At 61.8% G+C, this 17862-nt stretch overlaps 9 protein-coding genes across 9 annotated transcripts; 2 read left to right on the top strand and 7 right to left on the bottom strand.

Annotated features, from left to right (window-relative positions):
* Nucleotides 1–35: 35 nt before the first annotated feature.
* VTJ83DRAFT_954 (uncharacterized protein) lies at nt 36–1974 on the bottom strand (the record flags this gene model as incomplete). The annotated part of the gene is made up of 2 exons (XM_071014654.1): nt 36–782; nt 895–1974. The coding sequence occupies 2 exons, from the start codon at nt 1972–1974 to the stop codon at nt 36–38; spliced, it is 1827 nt and encodes a 608-aa protein (XP_070870307.1).
* A 495-nt stretch (nt 1975–2469) lies between these two features.
* VTJ83DRAFT_953 (uncharacterized protein) lies at nt 2470–4010 on the bottom strand (the record flags this gene model as incomplete). The annotated part of the gene is made up of 3 exons (XM_071014653.1): nt 2470–2842; nt 2912–3806; nt 3938–4010. 3 exons carry the CDS (start codon nt 4008–4010, stop codon nt 2470–2472), a joined length of 1341 nt encoding a protein of 446 aa, XP_070870306.1.
* Nucleotides 4011–4365: 355 nt separating this feature from the next.
* On the bottom strand, nt 4366–5060 carry VTJ83DRAFT_952 (uncharacterized protein; the record flags this gene model as incomplete). Its single annotated transcript, XM_071014652.1, has 4 exons — nt 4366–4444; nt 4536–4638; nt 4722–4827; nt 4893–5060. 4 exons carry the CDS (start codon nt 5058–5060, stop codon nt 4366–4368), a joined length of 456 nt encoding a protein of 151 aa, XP_070870305.1.
* A 2339-nt stretch (nt 5061–7399) lies between these two features.
* VTJ83DRAFT_951 (uncharacterized protein) lies at nt 7400–7779 on the bottom strand (the record flags this gene model as incomplete). The annotated part of the gene is made up of 2 exons (XM_071014651.1): nt 7400–7510; nt 7579–7779. 2 exons carry the CDS (start codon nt 7777–7779, stop codon nt 7400–7402), a joined length of 312 nt encoding a protein of 103 aa, XP_070870304.1.
* An 844-nt stretch (nt 7780–8623) lies between these two features.
* Nucleotides 8624–10543, bottom strand: VTJ83DRAFT_950 (uncharacterized protein; the record flags this gene model as incomplete). The annotated part of the gene is made up of 4 exons (XM_071014650.1): nt 8624–9716; nt 9775–10098; nt 10153–10419; nt 10512–10543. The coding sequence occupies 4 exons, from the start codon at nt 10541–10543 to the stop codon at nt 8624–8626; spliced, it is 1716 nt and encodes a 571-aa protein (XP_070870303.1).
* A 1026-nt stretch (nt 10544–11569) lies between these two features.
* VTJ83DRAFT_949 (uncharacterized protein) lies at nt 11570–12461 on the top strand (the record flags this gene model as incomplete). The annotated part of the gene is made up of 2 exons (XM_071014648.1): nt 11570–11618; nt 11725–12461. The coding sequence occupies 2 exons, from the start codon at nt 11570–11572 to the stop codon at nt 12459–12461; spliced, it is 786 nt and encodes a 261-aa protein (XP_070870302.1).
* A 1052-nt stretch (nt 12462–13513) lies between these two features.
* VTJ83DRAFT_948 (uncharacterized protein) lies at nt 13514–14511 on the bottom strand (the record flags this gene model as incomplete). Its single annotated transcript, XM_071014647.1, has 2 exons — nt 13514–14231; nt 14348–14511. The coding sequence occupies 2 exons, from the start codon at nt 14509–14511 to the stop codon at nt 13514–13516; spliced, it is 882 nt and encodes a 293-aa protein (XP_070870301.1).
* A 468-nt stretch (nt 14512–14979) lies between these two features.
* VTJ83DRAFT_947 (uncharacterized protein) lies at nt 14980–16120 on the top strand (the record flags this gene model as incomplete). The annotated part of the gene is made up of 4 exons (XM_071014646.1): nt 14980–15012; nt 15097–15173; nt 15253–15943; nt 16067–16120. The coding sequence occupies 4 exons, from the start codon at nt 14980–14982 to the stop codon at nt 16118–16120; spliced, it is 855 nt and encodes a 284-aa protein (XP_070870300.1).
* A 220-nt stretch (nt 16121–16340) lies between these two features.
* Nucleotides 16341–17662, bottom strand: VTJ83DRAFT_946 (uncharacterized protein; the record flags this gene model as incomplete). Its single annotated transcript, XM_071014645.1, has 5 exons — nt 16341–16423; nt 16506–16764; nt 16922–17058; nt 17273–17299; nt 17455–17662. The coding sequence occupies 5 exons, from the start codon at nt 17660–17662 to the stop codon at nt 16341–16343; spliced, it is 714 nt and encodes a 237-aa protein (XP_070870299.1).
* Between the last annotated feature and the right edge of the window lie 200 nt (nt 17663–17862).

Below are 17862 nucleotides of genomic sequence, written 5' to 3'. Positions count from 1 at the left end.
ATGTACACCTCCTCCTCACTCACTCACTCGCTCGCTCACGAATCCTCCTCCTCCTCTTCCTCCTCCTCCTCCTCCGCCACCAAACTCGCACCCTCCACGAAGCTCCTATCCTCCACCTGCCCAACCTCAACCCACCCCTCCTCGATCGCAAACCGTATCACGTCCCCCGCGCACCCAAAGCTCCACTCCCCCGCCGGCGCTCGCGGGTCAAGGCACGCCCAAAGCTCCTCCGTCTCCGCGCGGAACCGTTTCAGCTCCTTGGCGCCGCCCGCGTACACGGGCGCCGTCGTGAGCGTCTCGTACAGGTGCGCGAGCCAGAGGACGTTGGTGTAGGGCGCGTAGGCCGTCCACGTCAGCTTCTCCCCGCTGCCGCGGCCCTCCTCGGCCGCCGGCTCCGGCGGCGCCGATACCTCCGGGTAGGCCGTCAAGTGCTGGTCCGGGTCGAGCGCCGCCATCGGGTCCCCGTGGACCAGGAACGAGCGCATCTGCCTGTACACGACGGCGTGGGGCGCGTGCGTGGACTGGAAGAGGCTGAGGTCCTGCTCCAGGTCGAGTGCGAGAACGCGGGGCGGCGACGGCGTCGTCGTTGTCGGCGTCGTCGTTGATGATGATGATGATGATGTCAACGACGACTCCTCCGGACATGTGACGCGCGAGAGGCCGTAGTCAAGGAGGGTGACGTCGACGCCCGAGTAGCCCAGCCTTCGTAGGATGCCGGCCGGACGGGCCGTGGGTGGGCGCGCCTGCTTGACGCAAATGTTGCCTTCGTGGAGATCGCGGTGCTGTCGGCGGTTAGCACGTCGGGTTCCATCCGGGTGGAAACAAAACAAAAAAAAAAAGGGGGGTTGGTGGAATGAATGGCGAACGGAAGGTGAAACAAAAAGCCCAACATACCTCAAACTCCAGCACATCTTCCCCCCTCGCCAACGCCAGCGCCGTGAGCAACAAGATGTCCCAGACCTGGTCGATCGTCTCGGCCTTGAACCCCTCGAGCGGCTTGCCCGCGTCGGCCACCTCCATCACCAAAAACCGCGTGTCCTCGAGGTACCTCGTCGGCGAAGGGTACCACTGGAGCCGGTCCGGGTCGCGCCGCTTCTCGCGGCGGTGAAACGCCTGGTGCGCCGCCGTCAGCTCCCGGGTCGCCCTGCCGCGCACGAGGTAGCGGGCCTTGTAGACGAGGAACCCGGGGATGTCGGCGAGCCACTCGGCCATGCGCAGCTCGCCCGCCGCCTCGTCGGCGGCGTGCGGCTGCTCGTCGACGAGCCCGGACCGCACCTGCGCCGCCGTCTGCGCCTTGATGGGGTGCCCCTCGAGCCGCACCGCCTTGAGGACCGAGGTGGCGGCCCCGTCGGCCGCCGTGATGCGGTACACCTCGGCGTACGAGGCCTCGCCGATCTTTTCGATCTTGGCGCAGTCGGCAAGCAGCTCCTCCCAGGTGAGCTCCTCCAGGTCGTCGAGGGGTACTTGGGGCGCCCCCGGCGGAGCCGGGCCGGCCAGGCGACACGGCGAGGCGCTTGGGCCGGGTCGCTTCGGCGAGGTCGGCCGCGTGGCTGCAGGAGAGGCCGATGGGGCATCCGTGGAGGCGCGAGGGGGGCGTTTTGCTGGCGAAGCGACCGGGGACTGGCTGGCTCCCCGCCTGGGACGTCGCAATCTCCGCCGTCCTGGCGCCGGGCTGCCGCCGCATGGCCTGTCGCCGGCGGTGGGGTCCTGGGCCGGAGCCGGCTCCAGGGTCACGGCGTCGAGGAGCTTGGAGATGTCATCCACGTCCGCACATGCTTCCGATGGCTCGTGAAGCTCTATCCCCGAGTCATGCTTGGATTCGGCGGCGTCGTCGCCCGAGCCGGCAGGGTCCACAAGGAGAGGTTCCGACGCCGGCGATTTGACGGGCGTCGGGGGCAGCTCGGCGAAGAGCGCCTCGGCTCTGGGCTTCCGGCTCTTTTTGCCATACTTTCGAACCGCGGTTGTTCGTGACATGTTGGATGTGCTCAATGGATGACATGACACGACCCGTTGACGAACGCACCGTTGGCTTGGAAGCGCCGTCAAGCGTCAAGCTGCTACGGTTGCACGCCGGCTGCTGATTGGTGTTGACTCCTGACAGTTGCCGGGCAACCGGACGGCTTGGCATCCAGGCTCTGATGACTAAGCCAGAGCCGGCGGCTCGAAGCTGGGCGCGATAACAACTCGAGATGACCAAGCGCAAACCATGCTGCGAACGGCGACAACGCGACAAGAAATTCATGGAGCCCATCACATGAGACTTTTTTTTTTTGCCCTACATACCTCCCTGACCTCTGTGTAAACATTACTTCATCCCGCCCTATAGTACATATCCCATTCGACCGTTGTAAAACATCCGATACCACCCCCCCAAACCAACCCACATCATTACCCGCACCATCATCATCATCACCTTCCCTCGCTGGCGCAGACGCACACACCAACCCGCTTCCCCCTCCAGACTCGCCACTACGCCCTCATCGTCTGCTTCTTCATGCTCTTCTTCAGCTCCTTCTCGCGCTCCCTCTCCAGGTACTTCTTCTGGGCCTTGGCGTCCAGGGCCTTCAGCTCCTGGTCGCGCTTGGCCTTCTTGAGGCGCTCGCGCTCGGCGGCGCGCTCCTCGGCCTTGCTCTCCTCGTCGGCCTTTTGGATCTGGCGCACCGTGGCGTCGCGCGGCGCCTTCACCTTGCGCAGCACCTCGGGCCGGAAGTGCGCCACCTGCACGAGCTTGTCCGTGATCCGCAAAAAGTAGCGGAAGAGGGGCAGGAGGTTGGTGTAGTCGTCGTTGGCGGGGAGGCGGTACTTGAGGAAGACGCGCTTGCGAGGGGTGGTCTCGTTGAGGCTGTGCGGGGAGGGAGGAGCTAGGGTTAGTCGCGGCTTTCGGCTCGGCGCATGGGTAGAGGACGCTTACGTCTTGGGCTTCTCGATGGGCTGGTCCGAGATGATCAGGTACTCGAGCAGATCGCCCGCCTTCTCGGCGGCCTCGGCCAGCTCCGGGGTCAACAGGGCGTCCGTGATCTCGGCGCTCTCCGTCATGACGGTCAGCCAGTTGGGCAGCTTGGCATTGTCCTTGGTGGCCGTCAGAGACACGTCGTAGCGGTCCTCGCGGACCGTCTTCATGCGCTCCTTGTGCACGATGGCCCAAACAAAGTTGTCAAAGCCGCTCTTGGAGTCCTTGTGGCGAAGCTCGGCGGCGCCGGGGAGGCCAGGCACCAGCAGGGCCTCCTTGCCATCGAAGGGGTACAGGGTGGCCTCGGCAACGTCCTGGGTCTGCGCGCTGACGTCGAGGAAGAAGCCAAAGACGAACTCGATCAGGACGACGAGCGGGTTGAAGCGCTTGACCAGGGTGAGCTTGACGTCGAGGAAGGCCACGTTGGCGCGCCCGGTCGCGTAGGTGGCGAACTCGAACAGGCTCTTCTCCTTGAGCGCGTCGTCGCCCAGCTGCGCGTTGACGTCGGTCAGGGCCTGCAGCAGCTCGTCGCCCTTCTTGTCGGCGACGATGGCCGGGACGCCAGAGAAGCCGACCGAGGCGAACTCGGCGTTGAGGGCGGAGGAGTGGGCGCGGATCCAGCGCTTGGCCTTGTTGCGGTTGAGGCGGGCGCCGAAGAGGTGGAGAAGGAGGACCACGACGAGCATGGAGAGGATGACGCCCTCGCTCTTGAACTCGGACAGGCTGTGGCGCTCGTGGATCCGGTACCACTTCGTGTAGGGCCTCAGGGTCGGGGCGACGCCGGGCGCGTTGGCGGCGGCCGAATCGGCGACGGGGACGGCGGCGCGGGCGGCATCCTGAGAAAAGTCGGCAAAGTCTGGCGTGATGCAAGCACGGTCAGAGAGCCATTTCAGCGGGGAGGGGAGGAAAAGGGGTTGCGGCGACGAGACGGGACAGCGCAGAGCCGCAGGGGCGTCATCGCCAGTCTGGCCGAGGAGCTGTACGTACCAGGATCGCCGCCCTTGGCCGCGTCAACGCTTCCTGAGGACTTGCCTCCGCCGAAGAGGTTGTTGATCCCCATGGTGCGTTGTGTTGGAGGAGGTTGTGACAGCCTGGCAATTGTGGCGTTGAGCTAGGAGACAGGGAAAAGGAGCTTGTGAAGCGAGAATGAGCTGGGCCTGAACCATTGGATCCACCGGGGTCCGTGCTCCCTTCCAGGACCCACCAGAGCTGTGGGGAAGGGTGAAGAAGAGCTTTGGGGTTGGGGTTGGGGTTGTGTGAGAGAGTGTGTGGAGTCGTGTGGGAGGGGGCAGGGGGGTTGGTTGGGGGAAATGAACAATCATCGCTTTGGCTTTCTTTTCTTGATAACGACAACAATACAATTCTTCCTTCGCTACGGAGTAATATCGAGATACAATTCTCGCTCTGAAGCCATTTCAGGGCGACTTTCCATCCTCAGCCAACAGATCCTGGACCCGTTTGATTTTCTCCTCGGCCGTCTGCGGCTTGTCGATTCTGTAAAAAGGAGCCGAGGACACATCAATCAGCTTTCACCCCTCACTGGAAACCAAAGGCAGGGCAGACTAATGTGCCTGGGTTCTCTTACCTCGACCCAACCCGCATCGCCGTCTGGATCCTGACGTCACCCATCTGGTGCACGGCAGAATGGCATTTCCCAATCACCTCCATGACCTCATCCCAGCTGCCCTCTGTGTGCCACGCCCGGGGTTAGTGTCTGGGTGTCTGGGTGTCTGGGTGTCTTGGGGGGGGACCGATGGCGGTGCCTACTGACCGACTGTCGTCCCTGCAGAGTGCAGCGTGTGCTTGACGCCGCTCGCCTTGAGCACCTTTTGCACCTCGGCGACCTCCTTGGCCACGGAGACGCTGCCCGTTCCGATCTGCCTCGTCGTCAGACGCCGCGCCTGGGTGAAGAAGCCAGAAACCCGAAACCAGACAGGCTTACCGGAACCAGGCAAAAGTCAACATAGCACGAGGCCGGGGTCGGCAGCTTCGAGTAATCCGTTGCGTTCATCGTGGAGGTCGAGATGGATCGGATGCCTAGGGTGCGAGGTCGCGGTAGGACGCTACGTCGAGCCGAGGCTCGGATCGAAGCACGTAGGATCGATTTCATGATGGCAAGATCTCTGAGGAGAAAGAGGTGTGTGTGGTGAGCGGGGACATGGGCCGTATTTATTTATGACCCGGGATCTTGTCGGGCCGCCCATGCGAGGCCGTTGACTAACAGTCAAACGTAGTGCAACCCTGAAGACCTGACCAAGACTTGGCTTTCCACGGCAGTCCCTGAATGGTGCATCCAACAACAAGAATGTCAACAAATATGACAGCATGCCCCTTGAACACTTGGGCAGAGAGCCGTGAAGACCCGCTGCCAATGTGCAGTTGCCAAATGCTTTGGTCTAGAACCGGCGATGGTTGAGTTGCCTTATCAAAGCATGTGGCTTCGGTCCCGAATGGCCCGGCGATGAGGGTATTCATTCGCCTTTGCCGGTTGGCTTCGCTGCATTGTTGTGTCTGGTCTTGCTATGCTGCAAGAATGTTGTTGCACTAACTAGTGCGAGGTCGTATTGGGTGGAGAAGTTGGGGAGAGTGTGATCCAAGACATTGACAGCTCTGGACATCTTCAACTTGATCTTTTTTTTTCTTTTTTTCTCTTTTTTCTCTTTTTTCTCTTTTCTTTTTCTTTCTTTCTCATTTTTATTTCTCTTTTTTTGGCCTTCCTTCTTCTGATATTTCTTTCTTTTTTGGTATTTTCTTTCTGTTTTTTTCCTTCGGCTTTTTCTTTTTGCTCTTTTCCTTTTCCGTTCTACTTATCGGCTCACGTACCCACACGTCGCTTGTTGATGCGGACTACAGCGCCCGGTCTTGTTCCGCTGAACCCCTCGCCAATAATCCCACGGCAGGCTCGGGACCTCATCCATCGCCTCCATCGCCTTCCTGTTCGCGTGATCGGCAGCAGCCTCGGCCACCCGCGCCATGGCCTCGTCGAACGCCACGCACAGCTGCATCCACTTCGCTGAGCTCTCCGTCTCCGAGCTCTCCGTCTCCGAACTCTCCGTCTCCGAACTCTTTGTCTCCGGGCGCTCCCGCGCCGCGCCGGAGCTCAAGGGGGAGAGCCACGCCGTCTTCCGGAGCAGCAGGAGCCTGTTGGACCGCTCGGCCCGGCGGCGAAGCTCCCGGGCTTGCTCGTGCGTCCGGGCCGCCTCCCGGACCAGCTTGCGGGCGGTGGCCCTCGCCTGCTGGAATTCCTCCAGCGAGTCGGCCAGCCGGCCGGACCTGAACGGGGCAGCCTGGGGCAGAGTAGGCTCTGGCGACGGGAGCGGAGAGGCGTCGTGGAACCGGGTTGCTTCCGGGTGGTGGTGGCTCACTTCCGGGTGTGGTTGCGTCACGTCCGCCGAGGGAGGCAGATGACAGAAGCCCGTTGCCTGCTCTGCGGCGGGAGGGGAGGGGGTCGAGGCCGAGAGGGGGATGGCCGGGGAAGGGAGATCGTGCTCCGTGACAGAAGAGGCCGCGGCGGGACCGGCCGCGCCGGAGGAAACAGTGGAAATGAAGACAGCGGAAGGAGGGGCAACAGCAGGAAAGACAGCAGAGGGAGCTACAGGGAAGGCAGACGCCCGAGACAAGGGCGCTGCCAACGGCGACGGTGTGGAGGCCGCGGGCTGGATGGCTGCGGGAGAAGAGGCGGGGGAAGCAGCCGATGGCGAAGCAGTGAAGATAGCTCCAGGAACGAAGGAGGGTGCCAGCGGTGACAAGGTAGAGACAGGGGGGAAGGGAACCGAGGCCGAGAGAGGGGAAGCTGCTGATACGGGAGACAGCGGCATCATGGCGGTGGCGGTCAGGGAGCACTCATGCAAGCACGAATCCGACATCTTGGTCACGTCCATGATGATGAGGTAAAAGAACTAAAGGCGAGAACGGCCGGCTTGGACGAGCGAGCTGCGAAGCAATGTTTGACAGAGATCTGAACCAACTGGTGTAAGCCCGGAAGGTACCAAGGTGCTTGGCTGGGTAGAGAGAGTTGTGAGGAGTTGTCTCTGGTGGACAACATGTTGAACCATGGGCGTTTATATAGGAAGCTCGTTGGTCCTAGCGCCTCTTTCCGTGACATGTCTGCACGTATGAGTCTCGTTACATGACATGGACGCGTATGAAGCGACTCGGCGGATAGCGTCCATGCTCATCCTCGGGCACGTCATCATCTCCTGGCCCGTCCTCAAGTACAGTCACACCTGAGTCACGATAATACCGCTCAGGTCCGCGGCCGCGAACCTCCTGCGAACTGTGCCCTGATCTGAACTTTTTTCTTTTTTTGGTCTAAGGGGCTCGGCCCGGAAAGGGTGTAACTAATTGTAAGATATCCTCCAGCATCCTTGCGTCTGCCCCAACGTTTCCCTTCATCCGCGCCGCCTCGCCCCTTCATACCTCCCTTCGCTGCTCTCCACCGATATCCGTTTAGCAGCAGGTGGTGAGATCAGGGCCCTTACCGCCCTTCCAGTCGAAGATGATGGCCTTGTTGAACTGGATGCTGTTGTTGCTGTAGTCATCGCAGCGGTAGCCAAGGTTCTAAACGGCTTCCTGTCAGTCCGGTGCCATGAAATCAAGAATTCCTGTTTTTTCGAACAGAAACCCACCTTGCAAGAGTCGCAGATCCGGACACACTTGTTCCTGGACGACTTCCAGACGTACGACTTGTACGGGTAGGTGTGAGTCACCAGCTTGCCGGAGGTGGTCTCGTCGCACTGGCCCTCGTAGTTGGCCTTGTAGCAGGCCTTGAAGGTGGCGCCGTGGGCGAGGGCGGCGAGGCCGAGAGCGGCAACGACGGAGAGCTTCATGTTGGCGGTTGGGGACGGAAGAGCTGAACTGGTTAACACCGGAAGACGAGAGAAGACTGCGTTGATGGATGGGATGGTTGAGCATCGAAGAGACGAAGACGAAGCTCAGCTTATATACACATCCAGTAAACCCCCTCCCCCCTCCCTTCCCTAAGCATTCGACCTGACGTTTTTCCTCCTGAGTCCATCACGGCCCGAAGACGAAGCCGAGGTTGTCATTCCGACCCGGCAACAACACGACGCCCAAGATTTCCGTTCCCATGTAGGCAGGTAAATGAGATCAGGTATCACCACGAGGTTAGTCCGTAGACACCAATATGTTACACGACAATAATTCTAGCAAGCCAATTCATAGACACATGTGATGCTGTCGTACGTATCAGACGACTAAACCGGTGGCGTGGTTTGATCATAGAAACTACCTTGTCCATCCATGGGTTTCAGGGTGGGTACGGGATTTCGTCTTTTGTGACGTAAACAACCAAAGATGCTAGGCTCATGTGCAACTCTGACAGCGTACCGGATCCTGATTACACCGGCGGAGGTTGGAGAGGGGAACCGCATGTTCCGAAAGTTGAGTGTGGCGGCCACGCGATGGAACGGGCCGCACCTCGTAGGTCGCAGTTGGGTGGGGCCCCCTCGATCTACACGCCCTCCCAAGAGCACTAGAACCCTCGATCATCGTCCCATGTTGCAGGGACAGCGTAGCATGCCTGTGAGACCCCCAGTCGCTTAAATACTATAGTATAGCAGATGCGTGCACGCCGCATCGCACAGCCTCCTGGTTCACTTTGACCGACAGAGCCCTCTCCGGAGCGAGCTCCGCAAGTCTTTGCTCTCTCCATCAACGAGACACGCACTCTGCGCCAAACACTGCGGCGCTCGCCAGCCCGAGACCGCCGACAGCTGTCAAACCCCACGCCAGCGCCGCCGGCTCCCAATCGAACGCATCCTCGGGCAACACGTCGCCCAGGCCGGCATCGGCCTTGACGGCGGGGGTGGGGTGATACGTCTTGTCCTCTTCCTCAGGCCCGCCTGCTGGCTCCCTTGGTCCGGAGGGTGACGACGTGGGCTCGGTCTCGGGCTCGGGCTCGGGATCGGTTTTCACCTTGCGGGGCCGTCCCCTGCGGCGCGACGTTGTAACGGCGGCGGTGGCGGGGTCCTCAATGCTTGAAACGCTCGCTTTCGTGCTGGCAGGCCGGTCGCGGGAGCGGAGCGTCATGGAGAGGGGAGGGACATCAGGGTCGTCGTCGGAGGCATCGTGGTGACGGGACGTTGATACGCCGACGCTCTCGACCGCCTTGGCGATCGCGCCGGCTCCTTCTCCTGCTTGCTTGCTTACGGCGCCCCAGGCGGACTTGAACGCGGAGCATAGACCGGTCAGCATGCTCTCGATGTCGGTGGCGCGGACGGCGGCCCAGAGGCCCAGGCTGAGGGCCGAGAGGAGGACGTCCTTGCCGGCGGCGGCGACGGCCGGATGGTCGGTGAGAGCGCCAAGGACTTTTTGGATGGCGGTGGCGGAGCGCTCCCGCCTGGAGCGCTTCTCGGCGTCGAAATGGAGCAGGCCGGCGATGCTGTGCCGATGCAGGTAGGGGTCGGGAAAGTTGTACCGGAGGGCTGTGTAGGTGGTCTGGGCGTGGATGAGGGCGCTGGCGGCAGAGATGACGTTGAAGAGTCTCCTGATGTCCGCGTAGGGGGCATGAGGGTCGGGGTGGACGGTACCCCAGGACAACGGCGCGACGGCCGGAAGGATCAGGGGTGCCAACGTCAGGAGCTTGGACAGGAACACCGCCGTGGGAAACGACGCCGTGTTTGCGGCGTACGGAAGCCACAGCGTCGCCAGATAGCTGCCGAGGATCGGGACCAGGAGCAGAGAGATGCGAGGGAACCAGTTCTTGGGTTTCTCTGGGATCAGGCGGTGCAGAAGCCGGGAGATCCTGCTCCGGTCAGACCGCCGCCACGGCTCGGTTTCTTTCCAAGGGACGCAAAACACACCTCGTCTCCTGAATTGCGACGGGCGCTGGGGTCTGGAGCAGGGCCACGTAGAACATATTCTGCGCGAACGAGAGGCTGACGAGATGGGGCAGCAGAGCGTAGGCCCAGAGGTGGGATATGCCGCGGCGTCGGCCCTCGATGGCGAGGAGCGTTGTCCAGGCGATGGTTGCGAGGTCCAGCTGCCGGCCCCACCACAACCTCCTCGCCTTCTCGGCCACGATCTCGAGGGCATCGAGGTGCACCGGGGTATCGCTCAGCCAGCGCTGAAGATGCAGCCGGGGCCGAGCCGTGCCGTTTGTCGTTGACGCATGGCTTCCCAGCCAGCTGTCTGGCCGTCAGCACGAGCACGAGGCTGACAAGAGACCAAGAAAGGCGTACCGCTCCGGGACCTGAATGCCCCTTTCTGAGGCCCACGTGCGGTAGGAGAGGGTCAGAGAGTCCCAGGTGGAGGAGATGGCAAAGACCAGAGCGAGGGCGGCCAAGCTTCCAAATGCGACGCTCGGCTTGGCTCGATCGGCCTGGCGGTGTCGCGTGTGGTGAGCTGGCCCGAGAGCTTTGTGAGATTGATAGAGACTGCGTCCGACGACGAAGGAGGCATAGATGGCCGCCGCAGCGCGCGACACGGCCAAGGCGACAGGCACAAGCCTGTTGGGTCGTTAGCATCCATTCGCCAAGAGGGGACTTTAGGAGATGCAATTCGGGAGAATCAAGACCGATTCCGCGTAACGAGCACGTACCCGGGCTCCTCATCGAGCTGCACAGGTGCCATCTGTGATCAGCTCATGAGGCGATGGTAATGCTGGGCTCAATGATTGGCAAGTCACAAGCCTCATGAAATGCGAGTGCGTTTCATGGAAGGGAAAAAGGAAGCTCTTTGCTGAGACACCTGGTTTCCATCGCATGACTTGGCTGAGCTGGCTGCCATGCTGTCCACCAACTCGGGGACCTATGACGACAGCGACTCGCCCTGCTCCTGATAGGCTGAAAGGTGGGGGCAGGAGCTTGGAATTGCATCACTCAACCGCCCCCTGTACCTACGAGTAAGAAAGGCAAGGTTATTCGTTGGGACAGCAGGGTGACCCCTCATCTGCAGCAATCACGGTCATCCCGTTCTACAAGATGGAACAGCGAGCCAGAGAGCTTCGACCTGAAGTTTTCACCTGTGTGGGCCGTTTTCTTTTTCTAGGGAGTGCTCGTTGGCCTCCTGTCCTCTATTTGTACGGTATTAGACCGTCTTTTCCCGCTCCTTTTCCGTCCTCGTCTCGGTTCCTGGAATGGGACTCCGTCATGAACGCCAGCATCCAAGATGAGTTTCGAGGGTGGTTTTCAAAGACCAAAAGAAGAGGAGACAGAAACAACAAGAAAACGCAACTGTCAGACCCCTGGACCTGTCTGTGTATACCAAGACTTATACGTACAAGTAACGTACTGTGTAGTTCCCTTACCTACTGCGACACGCGGCTGTTAGTCCAATGTCAGCGAGACGGGACATGCCAAGACGGCGGGATCCGCGTGGCCCGTGGGCCGTTGGGTGCCGGTCCAGCCCAGTGCCTTGTGAAAGTGGGGTCTGGTCTTGGTCCCGTCTTGGTCTCGGTCTTGGTCCTGTCGCATTCGCGCATTCAACATCGAATCGTTTGGGAATTGACGATTCCACCAAACACCATCCCATCAGCCACCTTGCATCTCTTCCTCCCCCCCTCGAGCAGCATCACCCGTTAGCTATACCCCCGAGACCGCGACCGTGACGCGCATTTCCGTGGAAACCAGCCGTACATCCAAAAAAAAGAAAAACAAAATGTACCATCTCGCCAAGGGGCTCTACCGCCTCGCAACCAGCAAAGAAGGTATGCCTCTCTCGCCTATCTTTCCCCCCCCCACCTCCCCTCCTCCCGTCTCCCCCCTCCAGCTCCGCCCTCCCCACGCTCACACGACCTTCTTCTCTTCTCTCAGAATACTCCGTCCTCCTCCTCGGCCTCGACAACGCCGGCAAGACCACCTTCCACGAGCAGGTCAAGTCCATCTTCCACCCCGACGGCCCGCCGCCCAACCTCAAAACCGTCCCCACCGTCGGCCAGAACGTCTCCACCATCGTGCTTCCCGACATGTACCTCAAGCTCTGGGACGTTGGCGGCCAGCTGAGCCTGCGCAAGCTCTGGCAGAGCTACTACGCGAGCTGCCACGCCATCGTGTTCATCATCGACAGCACCGACATCGGCGACGGCAACCTCGGCGAGGAAGACGACGACGACGACGACGACGATGACGACGCTGCCGATGCTGCGGACGCTTCCGACGCCGCCAACGGCGCCTCCGCGGGCGGGAACATCGCCGCCGCCAAGGCCGCCAAGGCCGGCGGCGGGAACGCAAAGGTCCGGCGCGGCGACGGCTCCGGCCGGCTCGAGGAGTGCCGCCTCGTGCTCGAGGACGTGCTGCAGAACAGCGAGGCCGAGGGCGTGCCGCTGCTGATCCTGGCCAACAAGCAGGACCGCGAGGACTGCGTCGAGGTGGTGCGCATCAAGGAAGGGCTCGTGAAGCGCGTGTTTGAGGGCGAAAAGTCCGGGGGCATCCGCGACTCGCGCGTGCTGCCCGTGTCGGCGCTCACGGGCACGGGCGTCCGGGAGGCGGTGGATTGGGTGAGGAGCCGGGTCAAGTGGAACAAGGAGAGCCGGCCGCCGGTGATGAGGTGAGGGGGCGGCCGGCGGGAGGGCGACTTACGTTGCGCGAAACCACAAACAAGGAAAACGGGCGGGAGGGGGAAGGGGGACGGGGAGGGCGTGTGCTTCGTGGAGGCGATGGCTCCTCTGCGGAGCGGCGCATCTCGACACACCACGCGGCGGCATTCCACCGACGGCGCGGGGGCGGTTATCCCGAACGCAACGACGCAGCTACGGGCCGGACTCGGACCGGGAACATCAAAGGACCGCGCCGACAGCCTGCGCCTTTCAGACATGCAAGGCACCCCTCGGCCAATGTCTGCATGGGCTCCCAGAGGACGGGCCGCGTTGGCTTGCCATGGGAGAGGGCCCCCCGCTCCGAAAGATGACCCGAAAGGCCGGCGCCGCGCCCGGGCAGAAATGCCGTCGGTAAGGCTGACCAGCTTCTGGTGAACACGTAGACACAAACGACCATGCGGACCATGGAGAAGGAGGCTCTTCGGGAGGGGTTGGTGTGCCAAGATATCAGGATTTGGGATTTTTCGGGGAGGGCCGCGGCAGGGACCAACTCCTCTTCATCACCGAAGCAGCTGGTATCCAGAACGCAGGCCGGACCATGGCGTCCTGTCTGCTGGCTTTGTATGTACAATGCATCCAGAGGAAGAAGAGAACTCGGCTTGCTTGACAGGTCTCTCTCCCTCTCTCTCCCCCTCTCTTGGCTCCGTTGTTATAAGGTGCCTGCCCTGATGTTTCCGTCTTGCTGTGGGCAAGATCTTCCTTTGATCTGCCCCCTCCCTCCCCCCCTCCCTCCCCATGCTCGCCTCAGGATCTAGATCCTGCCATCCAGTCTGTCGCTCGGAGGCGGAAAAGAAGCAGCTGTGCTCGCGCGAGAGCCAACGTGCCGTGCAGCTGGACTGGACGAGAGAGCGGCCGCCCCCTCCCTCTGAAATCCTTTGTCGCTCACCGAAGGAAACGTGGCAGATCATGGGTAATGGCATAGCCGCCGCGGGTATCTCTCATTCGTGGAAAAAAAAAAAAAAAAAGGAATCATCCGTCCCACAAGGAACCTTCCCCCCTTTCGGGGTTCACCTGTCATTTTCCGCCCTCAGCTCGGCCATAAAGCCGCCCTTGTCCCTCCTCTTGAGGTCCTCGGCCAGCCGCCGGTCCACCAGGTCCGAGATCTCCTTGACGCGCGTCAGGGACACGCTCGCGCACTGCAGCAGGGCGACGGCGTCGACGGGGACGCCGCCGAGCTTGGCGATCTGGCAGATCTCGCCGTGCTGGTTCATGCTGAAGGTGCACGAGCCGGCGCGGACCTGCTCCTCGAGCCACGTCGCGTCGAGCAGCGCCGTGGCGCCCTCGTCGCCGAAGAAGCTCCACGTGACGCAGTAGGGCGAGTGCAGCCAGCTCAGGGGCACGGGCTCCCGCTCGGCGGGGGTGTAGACGGTCAGGACGCCCTGGGCGATGCTCGCGTCCGGGCGGCGGAAGTGGCGCAGCGCCGCCACGACGGCGACGCACGCCGCGTCGGTCAGGTTGCCGTCGTGCGAGAGGACGTGGACGTCGACGCGCACCGACCAGCACTGCTTGCCGGCGACGAGGCAGAGGGACTCGGTGTCGAGGGCGCCGGAGCGGCGGACCGTCTTTTCGAGGAGGCGCGACAGGAGGACCTCGGTCTCGGTGGGGCGGTTGACCTCGAAGGAGGGGGCCGTCATGGGGGAGAGCTCGGTCGAGATGGTGAAGATGCCGTCCAGCGGCCGGTCGGGGTAAGGGACGGTGAGCTCGGCGGTGGCGCGGGCGAGGACCCTGAGGGAAGAGAGCAAAGAAAACGGTTAGAATCCATCCGTGTCGAGAGAGGGTCGTTTGTTGGGTGGGTTTGTGAGCGAGAGAGAGAGAGGAAAAAAAAAAAGCACAAAGCCTACTTTGTCTTGCCCAGCGTCACCTCGGCGACGCCATGTTGGTCGCCAAAGGTGAGCTCGAGCGGGCGGTACTGATCGAGCTCGCGGCCGTCGAGCCGCAGGTTTTCTTGCAGCGCCTGTGTGACAAACTGCTTCTCGTTGAGAGAGGGTTCGTGTTCCCGCGGCATGGTGGAATGGGTTGTGTGTGTGTGTGTGTGTGTGTGTGTGTGTGTGTGTGTATGTATCGGTAAGGGGGGAAAAAGGTGAAGGGGCAGATGAGGTGGGACGGAGAGTGTCTCTTGGTGACGAAGAGGTGAGGTTGGTTGGGAACGGAAGTCGTCAACCTTGAACCAGAAAGCCCATGGAGGGGGGGGCAGGCATGGGCATCCGTCGGTTGCCATGTTTCTGCCGCCAAAGACCGCTAAATTTTGGTGGATTCTGCCGCCATTGGCGCGGGCGGTGAGCGCTAGAAAGCCTGCTCGGATGCGCCAAGCCATCGGCGTCCCATGCACCTCCAAGGTTCCTTTGATTCGCTGCACCTGTCCGGGCACCCTTGCGGCCGGGGCCGCTCGAGAGAGTTTCCTCCAAACAACCTCCTCCGAGAGCCATCCTGCTCACCACCATCCGCACTACCGCATCTTTGATCCCCCTTCACCATGACCACAGCACACAGGCCGACCTTTGACCCGGTAACTACCTACCCAGCGAAATCCCCTTGGCAGGATCCTATCGTGCTCCCCCCGCCAGGCTAACCAACAACCACCACCCAACAGGCACGGGGCAAGGAAGCCCTCCGCGGGCCGGCCTACCATCAACGTCTCCTTCCGGCCTACACCCAGCTCAAGTACCGGTACGCACCGTTCCCCTCCGCGGAGGCTGTCCTACCTCCCATGCTCGCTCGCCTGCTGACTTTTGCTTCTTCGGGACAGCCAACCCGGCCAAGGCGGCGAGGCCGACCATTCCAAGCGCGACCTGCGCGCCGAGCTCGAAGCCGCCGAGGCCGCTCACTACGCCAAGCTCAAGGGCGCCCCCATCCCCGGCGTCGACAACAGCGACAACAACAGCACCGGCGGGCCATCCTCCGCCGCCAAGCGCCCGCTCGCGCTCACCTCGGGCGGAGACGCAAAACGTGGAGGAGGCAACGACGACGACGACGACGAAGACCCCGAAGCCAAACGACGACGCATCCTCGCCGAGACGCGCGACATCGACGCCGACGACGACAGCAGCAGCAGCAGCAGCAGCAGCGATAGCGACAGCGACAACGACAGCGACGCCGGGCCGGGCGCCAAGAAAAGAAAGAGCGGAGCCGATGACGACGACGGCGCCAGAGACTCCTCTTCCGACTCGGACTCGGACTCGGACGACGACGACGACGAGGAGGCCGAGCTGCAGCGCGAGCTGGAGCGGGTGCGCCGCGAGCGGGCCGAGAAGCGCGAGCGCGAGGAGCGGGCCCGCCAGGCCGCCGAGCAGGAGGCGCGCGAGCGGGACATTGCGCTCGGGAACCCGCTGCTGAACAAGCCGGATTTCAACATCAAGCGCCGGTGGGACGACGACGTCGTGTTCAAGAACCAGGCCCGCGGCACCGAGGACAAGGGCAAGAAGGCCGAGTTTGTCAATGTGAGTCGTCCTTCCTCCTCCTGGGTTGCATCCTGGGTGGTTGGCTGGCTGGCTGGTTGGTTGGTTGGTTGGTTGAGGAGGGGGGGGTGTCTCTCGAATGCGTTGCTGATGTTGTTGTAACAGGATCTGTTGCGGTCCGATTTCCACAGGCGGTTCATGAGCAAGTATGTGCGGTGAGGGATGGTACAAAGATAGATACCCTGGGATAGACAGCGGCTGGGCGGTGTGGGATGTCGACAGGCTTTTGCAATTTTCTGATACACTACGTTATGGCTTTTTTGGGGTGTGTGTGTGTGTGTGTATGTATGTGTGTGCTTTGAATTTCCGTGGTCAAGCCTTGAAGACGCTACCGACATCCTTGGGTGACCAGATGTGACTCTGCTTCTCCTCGACCCCCTTACTTCTCTTTCCTCCCCTCCTCCAACCTCTCGGCAACCCCAAACGCCGCCTGAATGGCCTTTGCGCTTCTCCAGAGCAGCCCTGCCACCACCGTCAGCCAAGCTCGAACCCCTCGAGGCTCCGACAAGGAGCTCTTGGGAGGGAAGATAAAAAAAGCACTTACAAAACGGAACCACCGCCCACGGCGCGTTCATGCCGGCGTAGTAGACCCAGTAGTACATGAACTCGGGCCGGCTGTACACCTCGCCGCGCATGTGCTCGGCGAACCCGCACGTGCCGTAGTACAGGGCCACGCCGTAGAGATGGCCGACGCACACGACGATCTGCAGCAGGTGGCGGGCCGCCTGCTCGGCCGGGCCGCGGCGGCGGGAGGAGCGCGCCGTCAACGCGGCCGTGGCCAGGGACAGGGGCGCCCAGAGGAGCTTGTTGTTTTCGCTTGCCGTCAGCCCTCCTGTTCTTGTCTGCATGGCATATCCAGAGCCGCAGTCGGCTGTGTTTTTTTTTCTTCTCCTGTTTCTCTTTCTGCGAGGGAAACGGAAAGAAAAGCAAAGGTAAAGTAAGCCAAGGCATGCTACTTACGACGGTCAAGGACTCGATGCAGAGCATGAACGGGTCCGACGACATGTAGCGCGAGTCGGAGAGGGCGTACTCCTTCCAGAGCTGGGAAAAGAGGGACTGGGAGGAGGCGAGCGTGGCATGGTTCAGGACGAAGTAGCCTGGGGGTCGACAAACGGTTAGAGACAGAGGGATCGCGCATGGCAGGCCACCAGCCGTGTGACCGTCCGGGAACTCAGCAAGACGAGAGACGACGGACGGCGTTGCGTCGCCGTCCTGACTTTCCGCCCCCCTCCCCTCCCGACGGACCGGCTCCAGCCAGGCGCGCGTAGCGTCATGGCCGGCGGGCTCGGCCAGCGCTAGGGAGATTTTTACCTTCAAAAAAGAGGTGCAAGAACCCGCCTGGAGCATCCCCAAGTCAGCCGTTTCGAACGATCTCACACTGCCCTAGGTGCCCCCCTAAGGATATCCATCCGGGCGCCCCGCAGGCCATGGCTCTCCGTCGGTCGCCAAACGCCCTGCAGGGTGCTTGGACGACGGATGGGGAGGGAACTCACAAAGCGAAAACCAAGCCACGGCCGCCCGGTCGGCCCTCGACAGCCCCGGCTTCGAACCCGACGATAGCCACGCCGCCAGCGCGAGCCAGCCCAGCACAAACGCGCCGATGAGCCCTCCAAAGGCGCCAAGGATGACGGGCAGCGGCCACGCGTTGGGCACGTAGCCTTGTATCGCCGCCGTCCGGGGGAAATAGGGATGCTCCTTCATAGCGACGGCGATGATGATGATGTTGTGGTTGTTGGTCGAGCTTGTGTTATTGTGGTGATGGTAGATGTGCGGTGTGTGGTAGTGATGTGGGGTTTTATTTCGGTTCGTCGGCTTCAGCTCTCCCACGTCGCTAGCGGCCCAAAGAGACCCCTGTTTCGGGTACGTTTACCGGTGAGAGAGAGCGAGCAAGAGAGAGAGAG

The sequence above is a fragment of the Remersonia thermophila genome, chromosome 1 (genome assembly GCF_042764415.1).
Source record: "Remersonia thermophila strain ATCC 22073 chromosome 1, whole genome shotgun sequence".
In the NCBI taxonomy this organism is placed as follows: domain Eukaryota; kingdom Fungi; phylum Ascomycota; class Sordariomycetes; order Sordariales; family Chaetomiaceae; genus Remersonia; species Remersonia thermophila.
This window is presented reverse-complemented; position numbering and strand designations above follow the sequence as displayed.